This window comes from Numenius arquata, chromosome 12 (assembly GCF_964106895.1).
Source record: "Numenius arquata chromosome 12, bNumArq3.hap1.1, whole genome shotgun sequence".
Taxonomy (NCBI): domain Eukaryota; kingdom Metazoa; phylum Chordata; class Aves; order Charadriiformes; family Scolopacidae; genus Numenius; species Numenius arquata.
Genome location: NC_133587.1, coordinates 5,452,437 through 5,474,954, shown reverse-complemented (window position 1 = coordinate 5,474,954; position 22,518 = coordinate 5,452,437). Strand labels below are relative to the sequence as shown.

The window sequence follows — 22,518 nt, the reverse complement described above, 5'->3', positions numbered from 1 at the left end:
CCACAGCAGGTCTGCTTCACCAAGCACCTGCCTCTGCTGCAGCCAGGGACTGCACCCAGCAGAGAGCTGGAAACTGAGCTGTTGCCTCCTGGTTTTCACTATCCCTTCCCTGTCTGTGAGGTGAGGCACCACACGTGCCGCTGGGTGCAGATGTGCTGTGACATGCAGTGCCATGCTGTAGGCACTGGTGCCCCCAGTGCAGAGAAGCAGGGCGGTAGCCAAGCAGGAAGCCCTGAGGCTGTAGGGGACGTCCCGCGTGGGCTACAGCAGTGGCTATGCACGCCTCCCTCGTCCGCAGATCCTGTTTTGGCACGAATATAAGGGCGGTGTGGGCAGGGAGAGCCCGGCAGCAGTGCAGCACCGCGGCGCAGCCAGGATGGGAGCACAGAGCCTGGCAGTGGCTTGCGGGGCGCTGGCTTTGTGCCTGACACTCGCCGGGGCCACCAACCCTGGCTTCGTGGTGAGGATCACACAGGCAGGCTTGGACTATGGTAGGTTCAGCTTCTGTTTTCTCTCCTTGCAGGTATGCTGGTGGCTGAGGTCTGGAGTCAGACACTCACATGGAGTGTGCAGGGTCCTGGGGCAGGTCAGGGGGGGATCCTTGGCTGTGGGTGCTGCATGCACAATCACCTGGGGCTTCCTGATGATGCACCCGTCTGCCTCCACCGCCACCTTCATGGGGTCTCGGGGCGGGTGGGGTGGCTGTGTCCCAGCGGTGTTGCGGGGAGGCGCAGGACTGGCAGGGCGAGAGGGTCCTGCTCTCATGGCTTGCTTCTGGGCAGCCGAGCTGTGAGCCCCTCAGAAGTGAGTGACAGAGAAGAGAGGAGGTGGGGAGCTGCAGGGGGGGCAGTGATGGAGATGGATGGGCCCTGTGCTGGTTTTATTGAGGCAGGCAGAGCCCCGGCTCCAGCAGAGCCCTGTTATGGATTGAAATATGCTGTGTGAGAAACAGCTCATTTACCCGGCAGCCCTGCCAGCCGTGCGGGAGAGGAGGACGTGACTCCCCTTCCCAGATGGATGCAGCACCCACTCACGCTGTGCTGCTCCCTGGGATGTGGGCTCCATCCAGCTTTGCCCGAAGGTGCTGACTGTGGAGCAGCACAGTGCCTGGCATCTCCTGCACACCTCTCACAGTGTCCAGCCCAGAGACGAAGGACTGGGACCTCTCCCTCCCCCCTTTCCATGCCTCCTGGCCACCACCTTCTCCTGGGGCTTGCAAGTGAGCAGCCCTCAGATAGTTGCCGGTGTGCTCAGAGGTCTCTGTGCACTGAGATTAGCTTTAAAGATAGCCTGGGAGGTGGAAAGCAGCCAGGGCATTGCCTGGATCTTTCCTTTAACCTTTTTGCTGTGCTCCTGGTGCGTGCTGCCAGCTCCTGTGGGAAGCGAGGGCTGGTGACGCTCTCCCCTCTGCCCTTGCAGCCCATCAGTATGGGATCACGATCCTGGAGGAGGAGCTGACCCATGTGAAGCTGCCAGACATCTCAGGTGACTTTCGCATCCGGCCTGTGGGGAAGGTGCGCTATGAGTTCTCCAGGTGAGCCTTGCCAGTTCCCCAAAGCATCTCGCTGCCCCCAACCCACGCGAGGGGCAGGGGAGGTGGGGGAAAATGGGGAGCCCTGGAGCAGCGAGGATCCTTCTGTCCTCTCCAGAGCTCCCAAAGATGTTGGCCCTGTTCTTGGTGCAGGCAGAGACGCTTTTGCTTCCCCTCTCTGCCCAAAGGGGAAAAAGGAAACCAGGGTGACCACACTCTGGGTGCAGGCGGATTTTGTGCAATTGAAGCCCAGGCGGTGGAGGTGGCCTTGCCTGTGTGAGCAGGGTGCCTGTCCATGCCATGGAGCAGGAGCCCAGCCCCTGCAGAGATTCCAACTCCTCACTGCCCAGTGTCACCTCTCTGCTCCTGCTGCATGGGGTTTCGAGCTGTTGTCTGTGTGGCTGCAGGGACCTTGTTTCTAAAGGTACCGCTTTGGTCTGTGTGTCTCAGCCAGGCATTGCTTTGTTACAGCAGGACAGGAGCTGGAAATGCTGCTGGTGCCATGGCCATACTTCCTGCAACCATCCCCAGCCATGTGTGCAGGGTTGAGGCAAACCCCCTCAAGAACTTTTTCTCTTCTTTTATATTTATTTACTTTTAGTTTGGACCTTCGTAGTTTCCACTTGCCGTACTCGCGGATTTCTCTGGTCCCCAACGTGGGCCTGCAGGTCTCCATCGCCAACGCCTTTGCTGATGTGAATGGGAACTGGCGGGTGAAGATACACTTCCTGTATGTACTTGGCTCCCTCCTTCCCTACTCGGGCTCTGTGATTTTTCTTCTCTCCCTCTCCCTCGTGTCTGGGCAGATGTTGCTTTGCCCTCTCCAGATGCACTGACTTCTCTTTCCCGCAGTCGGGCTGTAGCCGCTGTATTCCCAATGCATGTCTGGGAGCCCCTCAACCTGGGGGAGCCCAGCCAGGTCTCTCTCCAGGCCAGAAGGCCTCAGAGCTGGCCAGGCAGAGTTCATCCCACTTGCAAGTGGTTGGGGAGACAACATGAAAGCCATCTTCCCTCTTGTAGCACCTGGGGTGTGAGGGACAGTCCTTCCCTCTTGCTTCCACAGAGGGGGCGCCTTCCTGAGTGCCCACAGGGATAGACCTGAGCTAGGACCGGGGGTGGGCGGAGGTTGCTGCCACTCATTCAACCACTGAGATCGATAAAGCAGAGTAGCAGGCAAGAACAAGGTGGACAATGGAGGAGCTGTGCATCAACTCTCCTGTCTCTCTCCCATCTCCTCTACTTGCTCTTGGTTCTCTCTATTCAAAAGCTACCTCTCCTAGTTTATGTTCCAGTGAAATCGGATTTCCCTGAGTTTAAAAGCCTTCTCAGTCTTCTTACGTGCGCACTACAAGGGAGAGCCTGAGTTAGATAGATGCATCCCAAAACTCTGGCTGATTCGGGGTCCCTTCATCATGATTCACCAGTAAGAAATGTCCCCTTCTTGTCCTCCTCTCCCTGCAGCCGAGACCACGGTTCATTTGATGTGACGGTGGAGAACGTCTATATCAAAATCAACCTGAAACTGGGCAACAACACCTCTGGGAAACCCACCATTGACACATCTTATTGCAACACCCGCATCTCCAAAGTCCGAGTACACTTTTCGGGCAGGTTAGGGTACGTAATTTCAGTGTGCAGGCCTAGAATCGGGGTGTGGGGCCCATCTCTCGTGGGAAGGTGGCTTCCAGCCCTGATGCAAAGAATAAGATACTGGTATATCTGCAGTCCCTTGGAGGCTGCCCCTTCTGCCCATGGGCTGCCTGCACTGGCACACCATCCTGAACTGTCTCTGGACTCTTGCCATATGCTTCTCATGCAGATGTGCAACTGAATGAACTTAAATCTGGTCTGAATTTGTCCTGCTGTGGCTGCACGTTTAAGGCAGATTTAAGGCAGTCGATAGTCCTGCGTGCAGGTGGTTCACAGGCAGGTCTGTTTGCAACTGTAAACCCCGAGGCAAAGGTAGATGCCAAATGAGGAAGCGAATGATGTTTCCAAAAGTGCTGCATCTCTAGTCTCTCCCTTTCCTGGGCAAATACTTCTGCAGCAGCCTCTGAGCTAAAGAAGGACTCCTCTCTGTTTTTTTCTCCGCAGATGGCTTTACAACCTCTTCCATAAAGCTATTGAGTCCAAATTCCGGAAGATCTTGGAGAGCAAGGTATGTGAGCAGAGGAGGGTAAAGCTCTGAGTTTTTCTGGAGGTGTTTAGCCCTCACTTGTAGCTGAGGTGCTTTGAGGGTCAGAGCACACGTAGAGATTAAACTAGAGCCGGAGCACACGGGTCTGTTGTCAATTTGGTGAAAGCTGGAGGAATGGGCATCACTACCTGCTGTCTGCGTAGCATCGTGTGGCTCAGGCTGAATTTGAAACCTGCAGCCTTTGCCACAGCCCAGCATAACTGGTTCCTAATTAACAAAGACTTCTCTTTCCATGTGGTCAGTTAATTAGATCTTATGTCTTGGCCAAACTCACTGTAACAGAGGAAACCTGACCAGAGCTGTCCTTTCAAGGGCCACGCTCCTGTGTGCTTTGGGGAGACCCGGGGGGGAAACTCTCCCTTCTGGATTTCAGACACTTCCCGTCTTGTTTTAACGGGGTGCATCAGGGAGGCCCCGGTACCATCCACCCGGTACAAAAGGGGACGTGCAGGAGACCTGCAAGAAGACATGGAAACAAGCTGTTAGCAATAATTACTGCAAGGCTAACTGGCAGGAGTTACAGCCTCCCTGGATGTGAACCTTGCTCAGGAAGGAGGCAGTTGGAGAACAGGCAAATCCCACTCCCACAGCAGATCCCATCTTGCCCAGGCGTTATTCCCGATGCCGTGTAGTGGCTTTCCCAAGGCCCCCAGGACCTGCAGCAGCAGATGGGCTGGCAGCAGGGCAAAGCTGGGGCTCAAAGGCATTTTCTGCTTCTTCTCCTCCTGGAAGGAGGGGAGCTCCCGAGCAAGGGCTAGGATTGTACTGCACTGAGGCCTTGGGGCACAGCCCCATCCCAACCCAGCCCCAGCCCTGGCAGCCCAGATCTGCCTCCTGCTCTGACTGCAGGTGCTTGTGCTGTCCTTGTGCTCCCGGTTCCACAGTACTCAAACATTGGAAGGTGCCGGTCACTGGGATCAGTGTTTGTCTTCCCAGGCAGTGATAGGGTGTTCCTAGACCAACAAATATTGGCTGGGCACAGGAAAGAGCAGCCAGTAAGACCATGCCCAAGGCTCTTTCCCTCCTCTTCCTCCCCGGTGTTGCACAGCCACTCTGCATTTCACCATCAGTAGCTGCAGGCTGGATGCCCGGTTGAACAGATGATGGTCTGATCTACCTGGCATTATCTGTGCCATTATGGGGAAAGCATTGGAAGAGACCTTGTGCAGATTATCTCAGCCATTTGCAGGACTGTGCCCTGCAGCAAATTTCCAGGGCTGGTGTTTAGCCTGCAATTAAATCTCCCACTAATGCTGAGGCTTCACCCGTAGATGACAGCGGTGGAGAGATTTGCTTTTCTGCTCTGGCAGCACAGAGCTGTAGGAACTCATGTGAGCTCTTCTTTTTGGGTGCAATTACTGGTCCTGCACCTGTAGGGGTGTGTTACCTCTTTCAGTTGCTCTGCTTCAGCCAAGACTTGGCCGCTCAGCACAATCAATTCCAGCACGGGCACAGAAAGTGTCTGAGGGCACACGTGAGATTGCTTCCAAGGGCCTCCACAGAGCTGAAGTGTGAGTGGGGAGCTTGCTGCAAGCAGATGTTTGTGGGAATAAACCCTGCTTGTAAGTTGGATACTTAATTAATATGGTACCTAATGGGTAGAGAAAAATGCCATTGTGTGCTCTTTTATTTAAGCAGGCTTTTGCAAGGCAGAAAAATGGCACTGGGAAGCAAAGCAGAGAGCGCGGCTGAGGCTTTGACCTGGGGCACATGAACTATCCACCCCCGGCAGAGCTGCCCTTGCTCAGCTTCGCTGCATTTCTTTCCCTCAGATCTGTGATATCGTGGCCAAGTCTGTGCGCAGCAATCTCCAGCCGTACGTCCAGACCTTGCCAGGTACCAGAGGGGTGCTGCATGGGGTTTTAAGGAGGGAAATGTGATATTTTGCTTCTAAACAGGAGCAAGCACACATGACATGACATGACATGACAGTGGAACTGAGCTGTTGCACCAGGGAAGCCCAGGCATGGCACTCCCTGGATGTCAGCAGAGGCCATCTCCTCCCTGCTTTCCTGTGCCATGTCACTCCTGCTCATGCATTTGTCCATTGTTTTACAGTCACAGCCAAGATAGATGCCATTGCTGGGGTTGATTACTCCTTGGTGGGACCTCCAACTGCTACCACCCAGTCCCTGGATGCAGCAATGAAGGTAAGAGACTGCCCTGGGAAGGTTTGAGTTGGCTGATGCCACCGCTGCAGGCAGGTGAGGAACAAGGTTTAGGCACCTCCTGCAAATGCTGTTTGCCAGCCTGCATCAGCAGGTGAGTCCCACCACCCTCGTCTCTCCTGCTTCACCTCTCTCCATCCTCCCAGGGTGAATGCTACTCCCTGGCCCAACGCTCCGCCGTCCCCTTCTCTCCGCTGGCGCTAACCTTGCCCCCGGATCATGACCGCATGGTTTACTTTGGGGCCTCCAGCTATTTCTTCAACACAGCCAGCTTTGCCTACCACAAAGCTGGAGCACTGGTCTTCGAAATCACAGACTCCATGGTGAGTGGCACAGATGGGACAGGGGCTGTCCCTGTGCCTCCAGGCAGTGGGTTCCTTTTGCAGAGAAATTCTGGCAGCAGCCTGTGGTCTTGGAGGGCTCCTCCGATGAGCTGCCTGGAGACTGAGAGCTGGGGGTTGAGGGTCGGGGCTGGGGCCATTGGGCACAGCAGCACGTGGGGACGGGAGGGCTGATATCACCATGGGCTCGGCTGTGCTGCATGGCCCTTGTGTGACTGTCTTCCCCCTGCAGATCCCAAAGACTCTTGACTTCCACTTGAATACCACCACCTTCTCAGCCTTTGTTCCCCAGGTGAGTCGTCCAGCCTTCCCTCCACAGGACTCCTGCTGTGCACAGCTAGGGGTTTGCTCTGTGCAAGGTGGTGTCCCCCAGGAACAGGGGTTTGTGCCACTGTCACTGCCATCTCCCTGCTCCTCTGCAGCTGGAAGAGAAGTACCCAGACATGCAGATGAAGCTCAGGCTCTCTGCGCCTTCTGCTCCATTCCTGAACATCGGACCAGGAGGTCTCTCACTCAAGCCTGTTGTGGATATCCAGGCTTACGCCATCCTTCCCAACTCCAGCCTGGCTCCTCTCTTCCTCCTCAGCCTGGTGAGTCTGGGAACAGCCTGCAGTGGTGACTCTGGTTCTCAATGGGCAGCTCCTGGAGCAGTCACAGCTCTGGCTGATGCAGTGTGGCTGGTGAGCTCTCCCCTGCATCTCAGTGTGGCAAGATGGGAGTTTGAGCTGTGCAACATCCTCCTGCTGCATTCAGCAATGCCGAGCCATTGGTGCCAAGCTCCTGCCAGGAGAGGTATCAGACGCCATCCAAAACCAGCCCAGTCCTAGCGCAGTGGACCTGTCCCCAACAGAGACATATTCAAACTGACAAATGACTAAACATGCCACTGGTCGGGCAGTGGTCCCACTGCGTTTCAGCTGGTCGGGGCCATTCCCTTGGGTGTCTGGTTTGGGGTGAGGTGGGGTGAGCACTGCCAGAGCTCTGCACTCTCTCCCCAGACAGGCAACGTGTCTGCTGTCATCAATGTGAAATCTGGCCACATCATTGGGAACCTGACCGTGGGCAGGTAAGGAGGAGGAGCAGTAGGAGGTGGAGTGGCTGGGGGTGTGCTATTGTTTTGGGGTCCTTAAGATGGAACACAGTGCAGCGGGGATGAACCAGGGTGGAGGGTGTGGGGACGGCCATCGGCAAGCGGCACTGGAGCGGGAACGGGTCCCTCCATTGGGACAGCCTTTACAGCACCACTTCTGTCTCTGCATAGGATGAAGCTTTCTCTGAAGCATTCAGATGTCGGCACTTTCCAGGTGAGCTATCCCTGACCATAGCCAGATCCCCCAGCATGGAGGCAAGAGCCTACAGGGGGCTCATTCTCCCCTGCCCCCCAACACAGGACATGGGGCTGCACCCAAGCCCCATACTGGCACCATGGATGCCTCCTGCCTCAGCCTTTGAGACTGGGAGAGGATGCAGAGCCAGCTGCCGCTGCCTCTCTCATCCCTACACATCTGCCCTGAGAGCAGGGCCAGACAAAGCTGCTGGTCTCTGGTGAAGCATGTGCCCATCCCAACTCCTCATCTCTGCTTATTTTCCTCATTATCCTCCAGTGTCTGGGTACCCACTCTCTTGGAATTTCACTGAATTTTTCTCTTGGAATTTCACTGAAGAAGCTAAAGCTCTTTTCCTTCCCCCTCTCTCTGTTCCCCAGGTGAGAACAATGCAGTCCATAATGAACATCTTTGCTTCCAGTATCCTCATCCCACGTATTAATGGTGAGAACCTGCTGGGGGGTGTAGGGGCACTGGGGTAGTCACTGTTCAGGTCACTCCACCTGGGCATAGCCAGCTCAATAATTAAAATCCTGTCGCCAAGCCTGATCAGTGGATAAAGCCTGCAGCAAGCGCAGGAGGCGGCAGTAAAAGCGCCCAGCCACGGTGCGCGGGAGCCTCTCGGTGCTGTGACACGCAGCCAGCAGTGAACGCAATGGAAAAAAATGAGCACGACACACATCCTAATGCTTTCCAGACCCTCTCCCCGGCTCCCTGCTTCTCATGACTCCCCAGCACGTGGGGCCAGAGTGGGGCTGGCGGCTGCAGGGGTGCGGGGGGGGTAGCACATCACAACATGCAGCCCCCAGCCCTTCCGTGGAGCTTGGGAGGAATTTCCTCTGCCTACCCCTGGAGCAGCGCGGGCGAAGAAAGGCCTGGGATGAGGAGGTGGCCGCATGCTTTGCACAGCCTGTGCTCTCTCTTGGTCCCATTCTCATCCCAATGTGGCCACGTGTGTTGTCTTTTCCAGACAGGTTAGGTCAAGGTTTCCCTCTGCCCCTGCTGGACAGAATACAGCTCTCCAATATCCTCGTGCAGTTTCACCAGGTGAGTGTGGGGAGCACCCAGCCCCGGCCAGAGCCCGTCCTGCTCCCTCTGCCGGGGAGGCTGGCTGCCTGCTGCTGCTGGCACGGTGCTAACCCCATTCCCTGACCCGTGCTGGGATGCTGTGGATACACTCAGCTGGGATCCCAGCAGCAGAGCTGCAAAACAGAGCCCCGCTTTTGCTGTCCATGTGTGGGGGTCCAGGCTCAGCGCCCCCAGGGCGGCACCACATCATTCTCCAGTTCTTAAACCCGGGGCCAGAATTTCCCACAACACTTTTTATGGCCCACGCAGCTCTGTGGCAGCATTACCCGGAGCTCCTGCCTTCTCCAGCCAGCGGGATGCTTCGTGTGCATTGGACACATTTGCCTGTGGTGGGACAGGCAACTCCTGCCAGCCCCTGTGGAAGGAGCCCTCCCCTTTCTCCTAGGGAGCAGAGAAAGCCCTTCTTGTGGGAGGCCTTGGAGAAGCCCCAGAGGAGTGCCACTACGGGGATGCTGAACAGTTATTGCAAGGAAAGGCTGTGAAATGTCCTCAGAGCCCTTCCAGGGATAAAATTAGGCACAGGGGCTGGCAGAACCACATGTGCCCATCCATCCTCCCTCCCCCAAAATGTGGTGGGTTCCGGGAGCACAGCAGCCCGCAACCGAAAGTGGCTGCCAGGGCCTGTCACAGCCCCACACTTTCTTTCTTTCTCCCAGAATTTACTGCTGCTTGGAGCAAACGTTCACTATCAGCCCCGGGTATAGAGATAAGCCGACAAGAAGGATCTTGAGCACCAACGATGTCCCCTTCACCTCTTCCCTCCACCCGGCCCCCATCAGTTCTGCTGCAGTGTTCCTCGCTGCCTGCCTTGCCCTGGACCACAGCCAGGGACAGAAGCACCCCCGAGGCCTGAACCCTGTGTCCCCAAGAGCTACTGAGAGCTGGGGGTCCCTGGTCCCCTTCCCACTTCCCCTACGCCAGAGGTAGTTGGTGGCAATAAAGGCGCTGGGTTCGTGGCTCTGGTGGTGCTGTCACTGTGTCGTGGTTTAACCAGCCGTCACCTAGGGCCGCACAGCCGCTCAATTACCCCTTCCCCCTCATCCCCCAAGAAGGGTCAGGCGAAAAGTAAGGGAAAGGAAAAAGCAACAAAAAAAATCCCCCTTTGTGGGAAACATTCTAGGTGAGGTTGGACAGGGCTCTGAGCAACTTGACCTGGTTGGAGATGTCCCTGGTCACCGCAGGGGGGTCGGACCAGATGGCTTTTAAAGCGGCCAAACCATTCTGTGCTTCTACGATCACGTTTCCACCCTTATTCCCCTTTCCCGCGGCGGCTCCCCTCCTCCGCCCGGCAGCGGGGCGGGCCCGCCGGAACGGCGGCGGGGCGGAACGCAGCGCCGAGGGCCGGGCGGCGGCGGCGGGGCGGCTTCGGCGGCGCACGGCGTGGCCTCAACCCCTCCCGCCTTCTTCGGTCGCGCCCCGTCCGTCACCGCGGCAACGGGGCCTGGCGCGGCCTCCCCGCGGGACCGGGCCATGCCGCTGCCTTGGGGGCGAGCGCTGCGGGCGGCGGGGCTCCTCCGCTCGGGCCCCGGGGCCGCCCGCCGGGCGCGCTGCGGAGCGGGCGAGCGGCCGGTGGGGCGAGGGACCGCGCTGCCCGCGGGGCCGGACCTGCGGCACTTCCTCAGAGGGGACGCCGCCGGGGAGACGCGGACCGAGCCGCCGCCGGACTCGGCCCCCGGGGCCGGGAGAGGTCTGTGGTGCCGCCGTCCCCACTCCGCGGGCAGCCCGGGTGCCGTAGGGTGGCTGGGCCGGGGCCGAGCTGGCCCCGTGGGCTTGGCGGGGCTAGCCGTGCCCTGCGGCTGTGGCCTCGCAGCCGGGCCAAGGCCAGCCGTGAGGGCCGGTGGTGTCTCCTCGCAGCCGGAGCAGAGGGTCACTGCAGCGTGTGTGGGGGAAACGAGTAGTTTGGGTGCTTTTGGGGGCCCTAAAGGGGATGTTGGTGTTAGAAAATGTCCAGCTCGTTGGCCATGTGCCCACTAGTGTGTCTCTCCTCGCCATGAAGATGCTTTGGGGGCCGGATTTAGAATCATAGAATGGTTAGAGTTCGAAGGGACCTTAAAGATCATCGAGTTCCAACCCCCCTGCCACGGGCAGGGACGCCTCCGCTAGAGCAGGTTGCTCAAAGCCCCATCCATCCTGGCCTTGAACACTTCCAGGGATGGGGCATCCACGGCTTCCCTGGGCAACCTGTTCCAGTGCCTCACCACCCTCATAGTAAAGAATTTCTTTCTGGTATCTAGTCTAAATCTCCCCTCTTCCAATTTAAAAGCATTACCCCTTGTCCTGTCCCTATGTTTCCTGACAAAGAGTCCTTGGGACCTCTCCACCTTCTGTGTGCTGGGCTACCAGCTGGGGCTGTGAGCTGAAAGCTGGGGGCTTTCAGGCTGTGATGCCCTGAGGAGGGGACCTTTCTTTGCACCAAGTGATACATCTCAGTAAGGACACAGCTTCGGCTTCTCTACAAGCCCCGAGCCACACCTGTGGTGTTGGAGTGATGCGCTCTGATGCGCTCAGCTTTCCCAGAGCCCATCTTTACTTTTGGCTTATCCTCTATGGGCTGCAAGTGAAGGTGGCTTTTGTGCCGCTTGCCTGAACCTCCCCAGCGGTGGGACTGAAGGATCCTTCCTATGGAAAAAAGGTCATAGAAGCAGGTTGTAGATGAGAGCCGAGGCAGGCTTCTGCGTCACACTGCCTTTGTTGCAGTGTACCTGGAGACGTATGGCTGCCAGATGAACGTCAATGACACGGAGATCGCCTGGGCCATCCTGCAGAAGAATGGCTACAGGAGGACAAAGGAGCTAGATGAGGTAAGGCACCTTGGCAGCTCTCCTGCCGTGCAGATCTGCCAGGGAACGCACCGCTGCCGTGCCTGTGAGTCCCAGCTTTTGTCTGGAGTGAAGTCCTGCAGGATGTTGTGATTTTTGCAGTCTAAGCTCTGCAGAGTAAAGGAAGCTACTTGACAAGCATGGTAGAAGGCTGTGGGTTGTTTTTTTCCTTTAAATTGCTGGGTTTCCTCTCAGTTGGAGAGCGATTGGACACAGCGGGATGCTCCTGCCACATCATTGTCTGAGTTTACTTCTACCGTTTAGTGGAAGACTCTGCTTGTCTTCTCTTAGTTTCTTGCACCTTAATTTGTTGAAACCCACCGTGTACTCGGGCAGATCTTTTTCACTGAGTTAAGTGAGTTTTACAGTCTCCCTCTTCAGGTTACCCGTGCAGGGCATGAGTACTTATTGTTTGGCTTTTACAAATTCATCTTTTTTCTGTTGTTTTCCATTTAGGCAGACGTGGTTCTCCTTGTCACCTGTTCCGTCAGGTAAGGACACTTCTGTCACTGCTGGGTTTGGACAGTTTTTAAGGAATTACCATTTGAAAACCAAGGCAATAAATGTATTGGCGTGCAGAAAAGAGCATGCAGATGTTACGCTGCCTGTTTAGGTGAGGGTCGAGCTGCCTGATGTTACGATGTGTAACATTAATCATGCTATGAATTGCTTTTCTGTATAGTGAGAAGCAGCTCTTTGGTAGCATAAGCTCTGTGTATACATCATGGGCCATTAGAGACCTGCACAGATTTGTGCTTTGACGATTTTTAATTTTTTTTTTTTTTAATTCCGTCTTCTCTTGAACCAACTGACTCTCTAGCACAGAGTCTGTCCTTTAAAAATTTGGGAAATACATTTAGGGGCAATTTGGGATATAAATATACAGGGAACTTTGTTTTTCTGAACGCAGAAAGTATCAAATGCTGATTGTCACTCTCAAGGTAGCTCGTATTGGCTGGCAAAGGCAGACTTTTTCTCTGCAAACGCTTAGTCCCCGGGTTGTTTCTGCAGCGCAAATGCTCTCAAGCAAGCGAAATGATAGGAGATAAGATAGAGTCAAGACATAATCCATGCACCACAAATGGCACTTTCGTGTGTCATCAGATCCATCAGGTGGATGATTCCCTGTCTTTAGCTGAATTCTCCTCTCAAAGCACTTGGGCTGCTTCAAGTTGGGGGGCTGTTAAAGTACAACAATCAGAATAACCACGGTTTTCCTGGCTTCCCAGGGAGAAGGCAGAGCAGGCTATCTGGAATCGCCTGCGGCACCTCAAGGCGCTGAAAGCCCGGCGGCAGGCGGCTCGCTTACCTCTCCGCATTGGGATTCTAGGTACTTGGCGGGACACTGTGGTGCCACATCCCATCGTGCTGCCTTTCCTCTTCCCCTCTGGCAGCATCAAGCCTTTTCTGCAGGGTGAAAGCAGCTGGTGAAGGGGTGCGGAGGTGTAACAGAGGGGGAGCGCTTCCTCACAAGGACCCTTCTCCTTTGGCGGCAGGATGCATGGCTGAGAGGCTTAAGGAGGAGATTCTGCACAGGGAGAAGCTAGTCGATATTGTGGCAGGCCCTGATGCGTATCGTGACCTTCCCCGGCTGCTGGCTGTGGCAGAGTCTGGCCAGCAAGCTGCTAATGTCCTGCTATCGCTAGATGAGACTTATGCAGATATTCTGCCTGTCCAGACTAGCGCAGGTGGCACCACAGCATTTGTGTAAGTACCTTTTTTTTTTTTGCTGTGCATGTTTCTGATTTGGTTCTGGTTTGGAAATACTGCTGTGCAGAGCACACATGGCAGTGACAGCAGCTACCCAAGAGATGCAATGTCTGGTTGCGCTCGCTCCCGGCAGCCCAGAGGCAGGAGTCTACCAGACTGTGTGTTTGCTGCTTCTTCGCTGTCTGACTGAGCCCTGGAGAGACTGCCCCGTGCTCTGGCTGTCTGCAGGCTTCTCTTACTCTCCTTTGAGAACGTTCCTTGTCTAAGCCTGATGCTGCACCGACTGGTTTCTGTCCCACTGACGTCTGTGCCTTTCTGAAGTCTATGCCTCTCTCATCTCCTGCCTTCTGCTGTGTCTTTCCCCAGGTTTTCCTACTTAATTCTTCTAATCCTGTGTGCATTGGAACTTCTGCGGGTTTTGTTTCCATTTGTTTAGTTTTGATAATAAGATTCCCGAACGTGAAATCAGACTCTGCTCAGTGTGGCCATAGAGGACAGGAGGACAGTGTCACCCGCTGTAGGAACAGGATGCAGAAGGATCTTTCATCGCTGCTAGATTGCAGTGCAAGTCTGTGCCTCGTTAGTTGCTTTCCAAATTTCTTCGAAATGTGCATGAAAAAATGAGAAGGTGTTGGCTAGGGGCAAGCAGAAGCCAGCTCTGGCTGGAGCGGTGTGTAAGGGGAAGCTGCAGAAGCGTGTTCGAGCTGGTGCTGCGCGTGCTGCCGGCCAAGGGAGTGCTGGGCCAAGTCAGAGCAGGGCAGGATGCAACAGGGATGATTCTGCTGGAGCAATCATAGCATGACCTGTACTTTACCTCTCGGCAGATCTATCATGCGGGGCTGTGACAACATGTGTAGCTACTGCATTGTACCTTTCACCCGTGGCCGTGAAAGGAGCCGCCCCATTGCCTCCATCCTGCAGGAAGTGAGGATGCTCTCGGATCAGGTGAGGCAGAGCCTCCTTCCCTGCCCCAAACCATGGGCAGAGGGATGGTTCTCAGTGAAAGTGTTTTCAGGGATACCTTTGACCAACATACACCACCTTGATCTGTGGAGACAAGGTTACTGTAGGGTTCCACCAGTGGCTTTTTGATTCCCCTTGTAATGCTCTGAGACAGACAGGGAAGGGAGAGCTTCCCATGGGGACTCCTTGAAGTAAGAGGAAAAATGTGGCTGCCCTTTCAGCTTAGCCATCCTCGTCAGGTTATGTTTTTTCCTGTTTATCTTTGTAGGGAGTGAAAGAAGTGACCCTTTTGGGTCAGAACGTCAACAGCTTTCGAGACATGTCTGAGGTGCAGTTTCAGTCGGCTGCTGCCCCGGTCCTCAGTCGTGGCTTTAGCACAGTCTACAAAGCTAAACCAGGAGGCTTGCGCTTTGCACATCTTCTAGACCAGGTTTCTAGAATTGATCCAGAAATGAGGATCCGTTTCACCTCTCCACACCCCAAGGATTTTCCTGATGAGGCAAGTGTGAAATAAACAGCTGGACCTCTGCTTGCAGGCAAGGAGGCAGCTCTGAACTGCTGGATGTGGGCTGTGTTTCCTTCCCAAAGGGAACACAGGATCACGGAATGGGAACAGCAGCTCCTGGGAGGGGGAATGTTTGTGCTAAAGCTGGCAGGTTTGCAATTTGCTGGCTTTTATCCGAGGAAGACTCTTCCCCTTGGCATCCTTGTAGACTTGAGCTCTCCGTGATGTTGTCTCCTGATTTTCCGTGACAGGTCCTGCAGCTTATCCAGGAGCGACACAACATCTGCAAACAGCTTCACCTCCCAGCCCAGAGTGGGAGCACACGAGTCCTGGAGGCCATGCGACGAGGGTGAGCAATCGCCATGGGGAATCCTGTGCCCTACCCTCTGATTTAGAATGCTGGTTTCTCCTCACCAATGTTGTGGTTTTCTGATTAGCGAATCCACGTGTTGTTCTTTGCAGATACACAAGAGAAGCATATTTAGAGCTTGTACACCACGTGCGTGAGTCCATTCCAGGTAGGGGCTCCCTTTAACTTGGTCTGAGCTCAGCACAGCTGTATCTTCCTGTCCTTTCTTGTGTGATGTGCTCATCTCTTCCTTGAGGGAAGTGTAAAGCTGCATCTCTGTTACAGGAGTGAGCTTAAGCAGCGATTTCATCGCTGGCTTCTGTGGAGAGACGGAAGAAGATCACCAGCAGACTGTGTCCTTGCTGCGGGAAGTCCGCTACAACGTAGGATTCCTGTTTGCCTACAGCATGAGACAGGTGAGTGCAGGACCTGATGGAGAAGACTCTTGTCTCTGGGTATGTCACCTAATTCCTGAGGGCTGTTTCTCACAATAAGACACTAAAAAAAAAATAGCTATTGAAAATAATACCTAAAGAGTTGATATTGGTAGAATTTTTTGCTTGCAGGCGGCATTTCTAGGGTGTATGGTTCTGCAAGGGCCACCTCTGTGCCTGAAAGGCTTCCAGCCCCCTTGTGTCAGTGTCAGGGTTGATTAGTGATTGGATGACCTGGTTCTGCAGATGCTCCAGAGTGATTGCAATGAAGCAGCCATGTCTGCAGAGACCTGGCTGCAGGTACGTTTTTCTTTGCTGATGAGAAATTGTGCTGATGTAGCTGGGCTGGAGCCCGGCTACAGAGACTCTGTCAATTGAGTTTGGAGAGAAGTGGTGAATTTTCAGAAGGTATTTCCATGAGAAGAGTGAATAATTGACAAGTCTCTTGTTAGAATGCTCTCCAAAGTGTAAGATGCTGACAGGGAAGAAGACAGGAGATTGGGAAACATAAGGAAGCACAGGAGTATGGATCACCTTTCAGCACATGAGTCTCGAAGTAATAGAATCCATTGCCTGTGCTTATGGACAGACAGACAACAGACACATCTCACATAGGAGGTACAGAACTTCTTCACACAGCCACCGATACATCAGACCTTCTACCAAAAAGGTGGTGCAGAAAGAATGTGAGGAACTCAAGGATGTTGCTGGTGCTGAAAAAGTTCCTTGAGTTTGTAAATACAAACTGTAATGTGTGAGAAGCTGTTGCTTGAAGAGCAGCCAAGCTGCCTGGGGTCAGACGGGGTTCTGATCTCACTGTCTGGTTATTGAGGAGCCGCACTTGCTCTGTCTGTTTACAGAAAACACGGGCATATCACCGGCTGCAGGACGATGTGCCTGCAGACGTAAAGCAGAGGCGGCTGGAGGAGCTCATTACTGTCTTCCGAGAGGAGGCTGCAAGGGCAAATGAGGCGACGGTGGGCCAGAATCAGCTGGTGCTGGTGGAGGGGGTGAGTGTGCCTGGAACAGAGTTGTCCTCCCTTTTTGCTGGCCAAGAGGCTCTTAGGCTGTACACAGTAATCGTCACTTCTGCCTTCCCTTCTCACTGTTCCTGCACAATCGAGTGACTCTATATCTTCACACTTAAGCAGACAGCCTGATTTCTGCAGAGCACTGAGCTGAGCACAGGGGGATGGCATAGGTCAGAGACACGTCTCTGGCCCAGCACTGAATTAGAGCAGGCTTTGAAACTTTGGCTTTGGTGTGTGGGTGTCAACACAGCAGCTCTGGCCATAGGACTTTGTTACATGGCACACTTAACAATGTGGAACGTGGATTTTAATACTGGCAATAGTGCTCAATTAATTCCTGAGGCAGTAAAACCTAGCAGTGAATCAGAGCTATTGCCATGCAAGTAATGTTCCCTGTCCTCCTTTCAGCCCAGCAAGCGCTCTCCCTTGGAGTTGTGTGGGAGGAATGACGGCAACATCAAGGTGATCTTCCCCGATGCTGAGACAGAGGATGCTGCGGGCTGTAAGGCTCCGGTCAGAGCCCAACCAGGGGACTATGTGTTGGTGAAGGTGACCTGTCAACAACACTTGTTTCCTTGGGCTCTTTTTCTTGCTCAGTGCTGTTCTCTCCAGCAGCTGCTGCCAGGAGAGCCTAAAATTAGAATGGATCCTCCTCAGCCTTTCTGCTCCTAAGGACTGTTGTGCTGTTTCTTTCAGGTAACCTCTGCCAGCTCTCAGACCTTGAAGGGAGTTCTGCTCTGCCGTACTACCCTCTCCTGCTCTGCGGCTTCTCGCTGAGGTGTCCCTGCTGCCAGCGGGCAAAGGCAGCGTGTTTTCTCTAGGAAGAAACAAGGAAGCTTGGTCAGGTGGAGATGGGGTAGAAACAGGGAGATATATTTATATTTTTATATATAAATATATATAAATAATAATATATATTTATTTCTGTTTTGGCAACAACCTACCACCCCCAGATCTGTGCAAGTCTGTAGGCAAAAGGGATGGAAGCTGGGTATGGACTTGCCAAACAGTGTCATCTTGTATTTTCACTTGCTCTCAGGTTGGCCCACCCTTGCAGTGCCGACGGTCTGTCTTGTCCCCTGACTTTGGTCCTGTCCCCTGCTGCAGCCCGGCCTGAGAAACATCTACCTGCAGAGCAGGTTGTTCCTACTGGCTCAGTTGAATTTAGGAGCTGCAAAAATTGGTAGTGCCTAGAAAATACAGCTCCAGGAACTGCTGGAGAATGGAAGGAGTAATGCCAAAGGGCACGAAGAACTCAATGAACAGAAGATTGTGATGAATTCTTTCCAAATATTGGTAACTTCCCTATTTGCAAAATGCTTGGAAAGGGCAGGGAAGAACCTGCACTGTATCTGTATGATGGAATATGGCACCCAACTCTGGAATATAAAATGATGTTAATGTGCATGAGTGATGGTTAATCTGTTGTTTCTGTGGCTGAGGGAGTGCAGCCTTACCCCTACACTGGGGATATTTGGATCTAGGTTAGAGAGGAAGGATTTCTCTGTCTCCAGGCTTAAGGGGATGCATGTAAGTTACTGGCTGCTGGCCGAGGGTTATCTCCAGTCCGTTAAAACTTTAGGTGCAGCTTTGTAATCCAAACATCTGTGGATGTCCTTTGCTTTGCTCACTGGAGGAGAGAAATGTCTGTACCAATTTAAATGGCCAATAACTTATTTAAGTGCATCGTACAGGTCCTTGTTTGTATCAGCCTGCAGCTAACCCTGGCCACACCATGTCATATTCCAGGCTGATCTGCTAAATTCCAGCAAATGCCTGTAACCTGCGCTTGCAAGTAAACTCTCTCTTAAGAGATGTGAGAAAGAATCATCCCTTTTAATATAGATAATCACGTTATTAAAATAAATCATTGTGAAAGGCTCTCTCCAGTGTCAAATTTTGAAAGAACAGCTGATCAGCTCTTAATAGAGCAGTCACTACATGAATTTGCAGAATTTTTAAATAAGCATGAAAGGGTTTTGCTAGAAGTCCTCTCTCCTGCTCAGCTCTTTCTGTGATATAATTGTATCTCTTTGAAAACAGCATGGTTCACTGAATATTCATCAGACCTTAGTTTAAGAAACAAATACATTTTGCTTATTATCTCAGAGCTGATTCTCTTCCGGTAGAAGTGAATCTGCACCATCAGCACTAGTCCGTGTGGGTGCTAACACACACGTACGCCCTGCTGTTCTGCAATCCTGCCTCCACAGGGGAAAGTGTCTTAGGCCCAAATTCACAAACCAGGTCTTGGACCTCTGCTGCCTGGTGAGCGTAAGCTTTGGGCCAGCGGGTTTTTAAGGAAGAGACAGCGAGAAGCTGTTTGGTGTGAGGTACCAAAGGAAGGAGCAGGGTGTGTAAGCGTCATCCCTCAGAAGTGACAGGCACCGAAGCCAACATGTGCTTGCTAATTAAAACAACTGGGATAAGTGGCCCAGTTTTCACTGCCCTGCAGCATCTCTTTCAGCAGATTTTTTTCCATGCATCCTGAAACCGTGGCCCAAGCCAGCACCCCCTGAAAAGGGCTGACACCCACTTCTCACTGCTCCTTTTGACCGTCTCCCCACAAGCACCTCTTCCAAGCGAGCAATGCAGCCTGTGGTGTGCCCTCCCCGCTCCATCCAGCTTTGAGGCCAGCTGTGGTGGTTTTACAATCATTATTTTAAGAGCAAGAGACTAATGAGGAGGAGAGCTGGGTTTTACATTTTGATGAGGAGGTGATAATGCTCACTGCACAGACTCCCCAAGGAGCCGTAGCGCTCACCATTTGCCTCGCCTCCTTAGTTTTTATAGGCCTCGGGAATGAAGGCTGAGGTTTTAAGGCAGCGAAGCAACCATTAGGAAGCGCTTACGGTGACCTTGGAGGCTGAGTTTAGTCATTTGGTGCTGCCTGAAAGCAGGGATGTTTTTTTCTCGGGGGCTAGAGGTGGGATGTGGTTTCTGTATCACTTGACAGACTTGCTCCCTGAATTCAATTGTTGGGAAAGCTGAGCTTCTGTCTTGTGTTCATTCTGCCTCCTGCTCATTCTTCGACGTTTCTTTTCCCAGTCTGAGCAGGAACGAGAGTCCTGAACTCCATGGAATTTTTAAATCTCCCAGGCTGATTTATACCTGTGCCTTCTGCAATTGGAAGCTGAAGTGTTGCGTTTTTTCGGCATACCTCAGCGCTGGAAGGGATTTGTTTTGCTGGGATTGCTGCTGTGACACAGCTCTGGGTCCAAACCAAAATAGTGGTTAAAGTAAACGTGCGCTTTATCTCCGCTATGTAGAGAAACACGGATCCAGGAATCAGCACCCAGACTTAGTAAGAACATGGCTATCTGGGATTTGTTACCAGCTGATATGTTTTCATTACCCAGAGTATAGTGTTTAAAGGTCTTAATTTCAGCTAATTTTGTAAGTGTCCTCGTAAGATGCGTCTTGTAATGAAGCTCAGTCCTCACCTCTGTATTCCAAACTCTCGGCACAAGTTCTGGTGGGTTCCTGAGGGGCCCCAAGACACAGCACCCCTGGTATAATTTGAAAGCTGGATCCCACTCTTGTTCTTTTGGAAAAGAGCCGCAGTCAGCCCCTGCCAGGTTCCACTTGCTTCTGGGCACAGGAGGAGATGTTCCTCAGAGGCAAAACGCTACTGGTTGGACGCTGGGTGGTGTTTTGTTCTCGGGATGTAACATTTTTGTTCTCGGGATGTTTTGTTCTCGGGAGGCTTCCTCGGGTCAGACCCACAACTCTAAATCCCTCCTCACTGTGCAGCCCCAGAGTTCTGTGTGCTCAGCTTTCCTGTATCCACTCGCTTGGGATGGAAACTACTGGCAATAACACCAGACCAGAAGTCACCAGGTGGAGGAGGCAGGAAAAAAAAGTAATAAAAAGCACATCAGAGCAATGAAAGTATTTATTCACATGGTTTTGGGGTTATCTGCTTGCTCTTTATGTTCCTATGGTTCCAAGTTTATATTCCCAGTATTGGGCAGAGTGGATTTCCCAAATCAAGGAGACCCACCACCTTTTAACCCTGCCTCGAACCTTTCCCATGAAATGCTGTGTTTTGGACACACCCTGGAAAAGGTACAGGAAAAGTCACAGCAGTGATCTGTGTCCAGCTCCTTTGCTGAGGCAGGTTCTTTAGGTAAGAGCCAGGGGATTAGGGGGATGTGTGTGAAATGCAGAGCATCAGCATAAAACTCCTTCAGTCAGGAGCCCAGGAGTCGCGTTTGGTACATGCGGAACTAGACCAGGCTCGTTAGGAGTCGGTGGCCAAGGTGGTGAACCCTCGCTTGCCAGTGGCAGGGCTGGGTGGCGAGGGCACTGCAGGGGAAGAGCTTAAACTCTACCTGCTCAGAAAAAAGGCAGTCAGCCTCCAGCCTGTGTGACCCTCTGGGGACTTCAGTCGGCTCCATAAAAGAGACACGAAACGTCCCTCGGGATGCTCCTGGTGACTTGTGCTGCGCCGAGCATGGGCTGCGGGTCACTGCTGTGGCTGTGTCAGTAAAACCCCTGTGCCTGGGGACCCCAGTGCAACATTGCAGCTTCAACCTGTTCCAGTGTTACTGGTACGGAGTGATAAAAATTGGGATTTAGTGCTGCTGAGGCCAGGTCTGTGGTGTCTTCCGTGCCCTGGCTGCAGCGACAGTGAGCACCGGGCACAGGATGGTGCTGCCGGGCTCCACAGCCCCTGCCCTGTGGCTTCAGCTGCTTGGTTTGTTTTAATTTAATTTCTGATTAAAGTGGAGTCTCATTCTGAGCACAATCTCTGCTGCCAGGACAGAGCAGCTCCGGGGACCAGTTCTCCTTCACACCTCTCTGACTCCCCGACTCCCTCAGGTCCCCGTCCCCCCAGCCCGAGTAGGATGGGGCTGGGCTTGTAGGTGAGTGTCAGATAGATCTTAGTGTTACACGGCAGCTCACGGCAATAGTAACGGCAGTGCCAGCACTCTGCCCTCTCACTCAGCCTCTCGCACGAGGGAGGAGGAACATTAGTCCTTCCAGCCTGTCCCAACACTGCGGGGCACCAGGATTTACACAAGGTCCCGTCTCTGGCACTGAATGGGCTGAGCTGCACAGGAGGACAGGCTGCACTTACTCGGGCATCTTGAGGACTTGGCTGGTCCCTTTGGGGGTGAGCAGATCCCTGTCCCACCTCACCTCTCTAACACCTCCCTCCTTCCCAGGGAATTGTCCCAAGGTCCCTCTGGAGAACACACAAACTAATTTTTTTTTGCCTCTGTCCAGCCAGTTGTACCCCAGTTACACCCGTGGGCAAACACCTAACGAGGTGTTTGTCAGATCAGTTTTCCCAGCACAGAGCTAAAGTCCTGGGATGACGTTTACTTTCAAGCACTGGCCATGCCCCGAGGCATCTCCTGCCACTGGGATTTCACAACACGCACCCTGCGTGCTTTTTCGTCTGCTGGCAGTGTGTGTTGAGTGATGCTGGACATCACCAGGAACACACAAATACCTTCACCTGGTAGAAAGGTCAGTCTCTGAGAGAACAAGAGCCCGTTTGTTCTCCAGAACCCTGTCACACAGCCTTTAAGAGTGAACCTGTTTGTCCTCAGGTCTTGGCTGTGCTTAGGGAGAGGAGGGACAGACGGCAGCGGGCGCTCTGAGACAGTGTTGATCTGCTCATCGCTGCCATTTATTGGCCTGAGGACAATCTCAAAATAGATGCTCATCGTTGCCTACGCTCCCCCGCCCCAGCCTTGCTCCCTTCTCCAAGCAACTAAGGCAGAGCAGTTGGGCTTTTCCCGGTGCCAGAACTGGCTGTGGTGTGTCACGTCCTTCCCCAGAACCCCCAGTGCTCTGCAATCTGGTTTCCCTCGGAATATCAATGAAGTTGGAGGGAAAGATTGACATTTTTCCCTGATGGCGGCTTGTAAGCACAGTTTGCTTCAGGTCAGCCGAAGACCCCTGCTCTGCTGAAGCGGTGGCAGGTGACGAGATGCATTGCCTCCGAGCGATGCGCCAAGCAGCCTGCCAGGCTGTGCCGGGGCTGGAACACTCTCCTTCCCTTTTCTCGTGGGTTTTCACTTTAGCAGACAGGCTTCAAGCGC

General features: G+C 53.5%; 2 protein-coding genes across 2 annotated transcripts; both read left to right on the top strand.

Moving 5' to 3' along the window:
• Positions 1–350: 350 nt before the first annotated feature.
• LOC141470874 (bactericidal permeability-increasing protein-like) lies at positions 351–9,614 on the top strand. Its single transcript, XM_074157165.1, has 15 exons — positions 351–491; positions 1,420–1,534; positions 2,133–2,261; positions 2,993–3,148; positions 3,626–3,689; positions 5,501–5,564; positions 5,787–5,878; positions 6,043–6,219; positions 6,470–6,529; positions 6,660–6,827; positions 7,236–7,303; positions 7,499–7,541; positions 7,943–8,006; positions 8,533–8,609; positions 9,308–9,614. Exons 1-15 carry the CDS (start codon positions 377–379, stop codon positions 9,353–9,355), a joined length of 1,440 nt encoding a protein of 479 aa, XP_074013266.1. The 5' UTR covers positions 351–376; the 3' UTR covers positions 9,356–9,614.
• Positions 9,615–10,121: 507 nt separating this feature from the next.
• CDK5RAP1 (CDK5RAP1 mitochondrial tRNA methylthiotransferase) lies at positions 10,122–17,239 on the top strand. Its single transcript, XM_074157579.1, has 13 exons — positions 10,122–10,338; positions 11,349–11,452; positions 11,927–11,961; positions 12,700–12,800; positions 12,967–13,177; positions 14,005–14,125; positions 14,412–14,642; positions 14,900–14,997; positions 15,111–15,166; positions 15,283–15,413; positions 16,292–16,441; positions 16,871–17,011; positions 17,159–17,239. The coding sequence occupies exons 1-13, from the start codon at positions 10,122–10,124 to the stop codon at positions 17,237–17,239; spliced, it is 1,677 nt and encodes a 558-aa protein (XP_074013680.1).
• Positions 17,240–22,518: the final 5,279 nt, after the last annotated feature.

Bases quoted from the DNA above. Each gene is read 5' to 3' on its own strand.
- LOC141470874 (XM_074157165.1), top strand. From the start codon at position 377: ATGGGAGCACAGAGCCTGGCAGTGGCTTGCGGGGCGCTGGCTTTGTGC. The intron at 3,149-3,625 runs GTACGTAATTTC...TTTTCTCCGCAG, and splicing joins CACTTTTCGGGCAGGTTAGG to ATGGCTTTACAACCTCTTCC. The intron at 3,690-5,500 runs GTATGTGAGCAG...TCTTTCCCTCAG, and splicing joins GGAAGATCTTGGAGAGCAAG to ATCTGTGATATCGTGGCCAA.
- CDK5RAP1 (XM_074157579.1), top strand. From the start codon at position 10,122: ATGCCGCTGCCTTGGGGGCGAGCGCTGCGGGCGGCGGGGCTCCTCCGC. The intron at 10,339-11,348 runs GTCTGTGGTGCC...CCTTTGTTGCAG, and splicing joins GGCCCCCGGGGCCGGGAGAG to TGTACCTGGAGACGTATGGC. The intron at 15,167-15,282 runs GTAGGGGCTCCC...TCTCTGTTACAG, and splicing joins CGTGCGTGAGTCCATTCCAG to GAGTGAGCTTAAGCAGCGAT.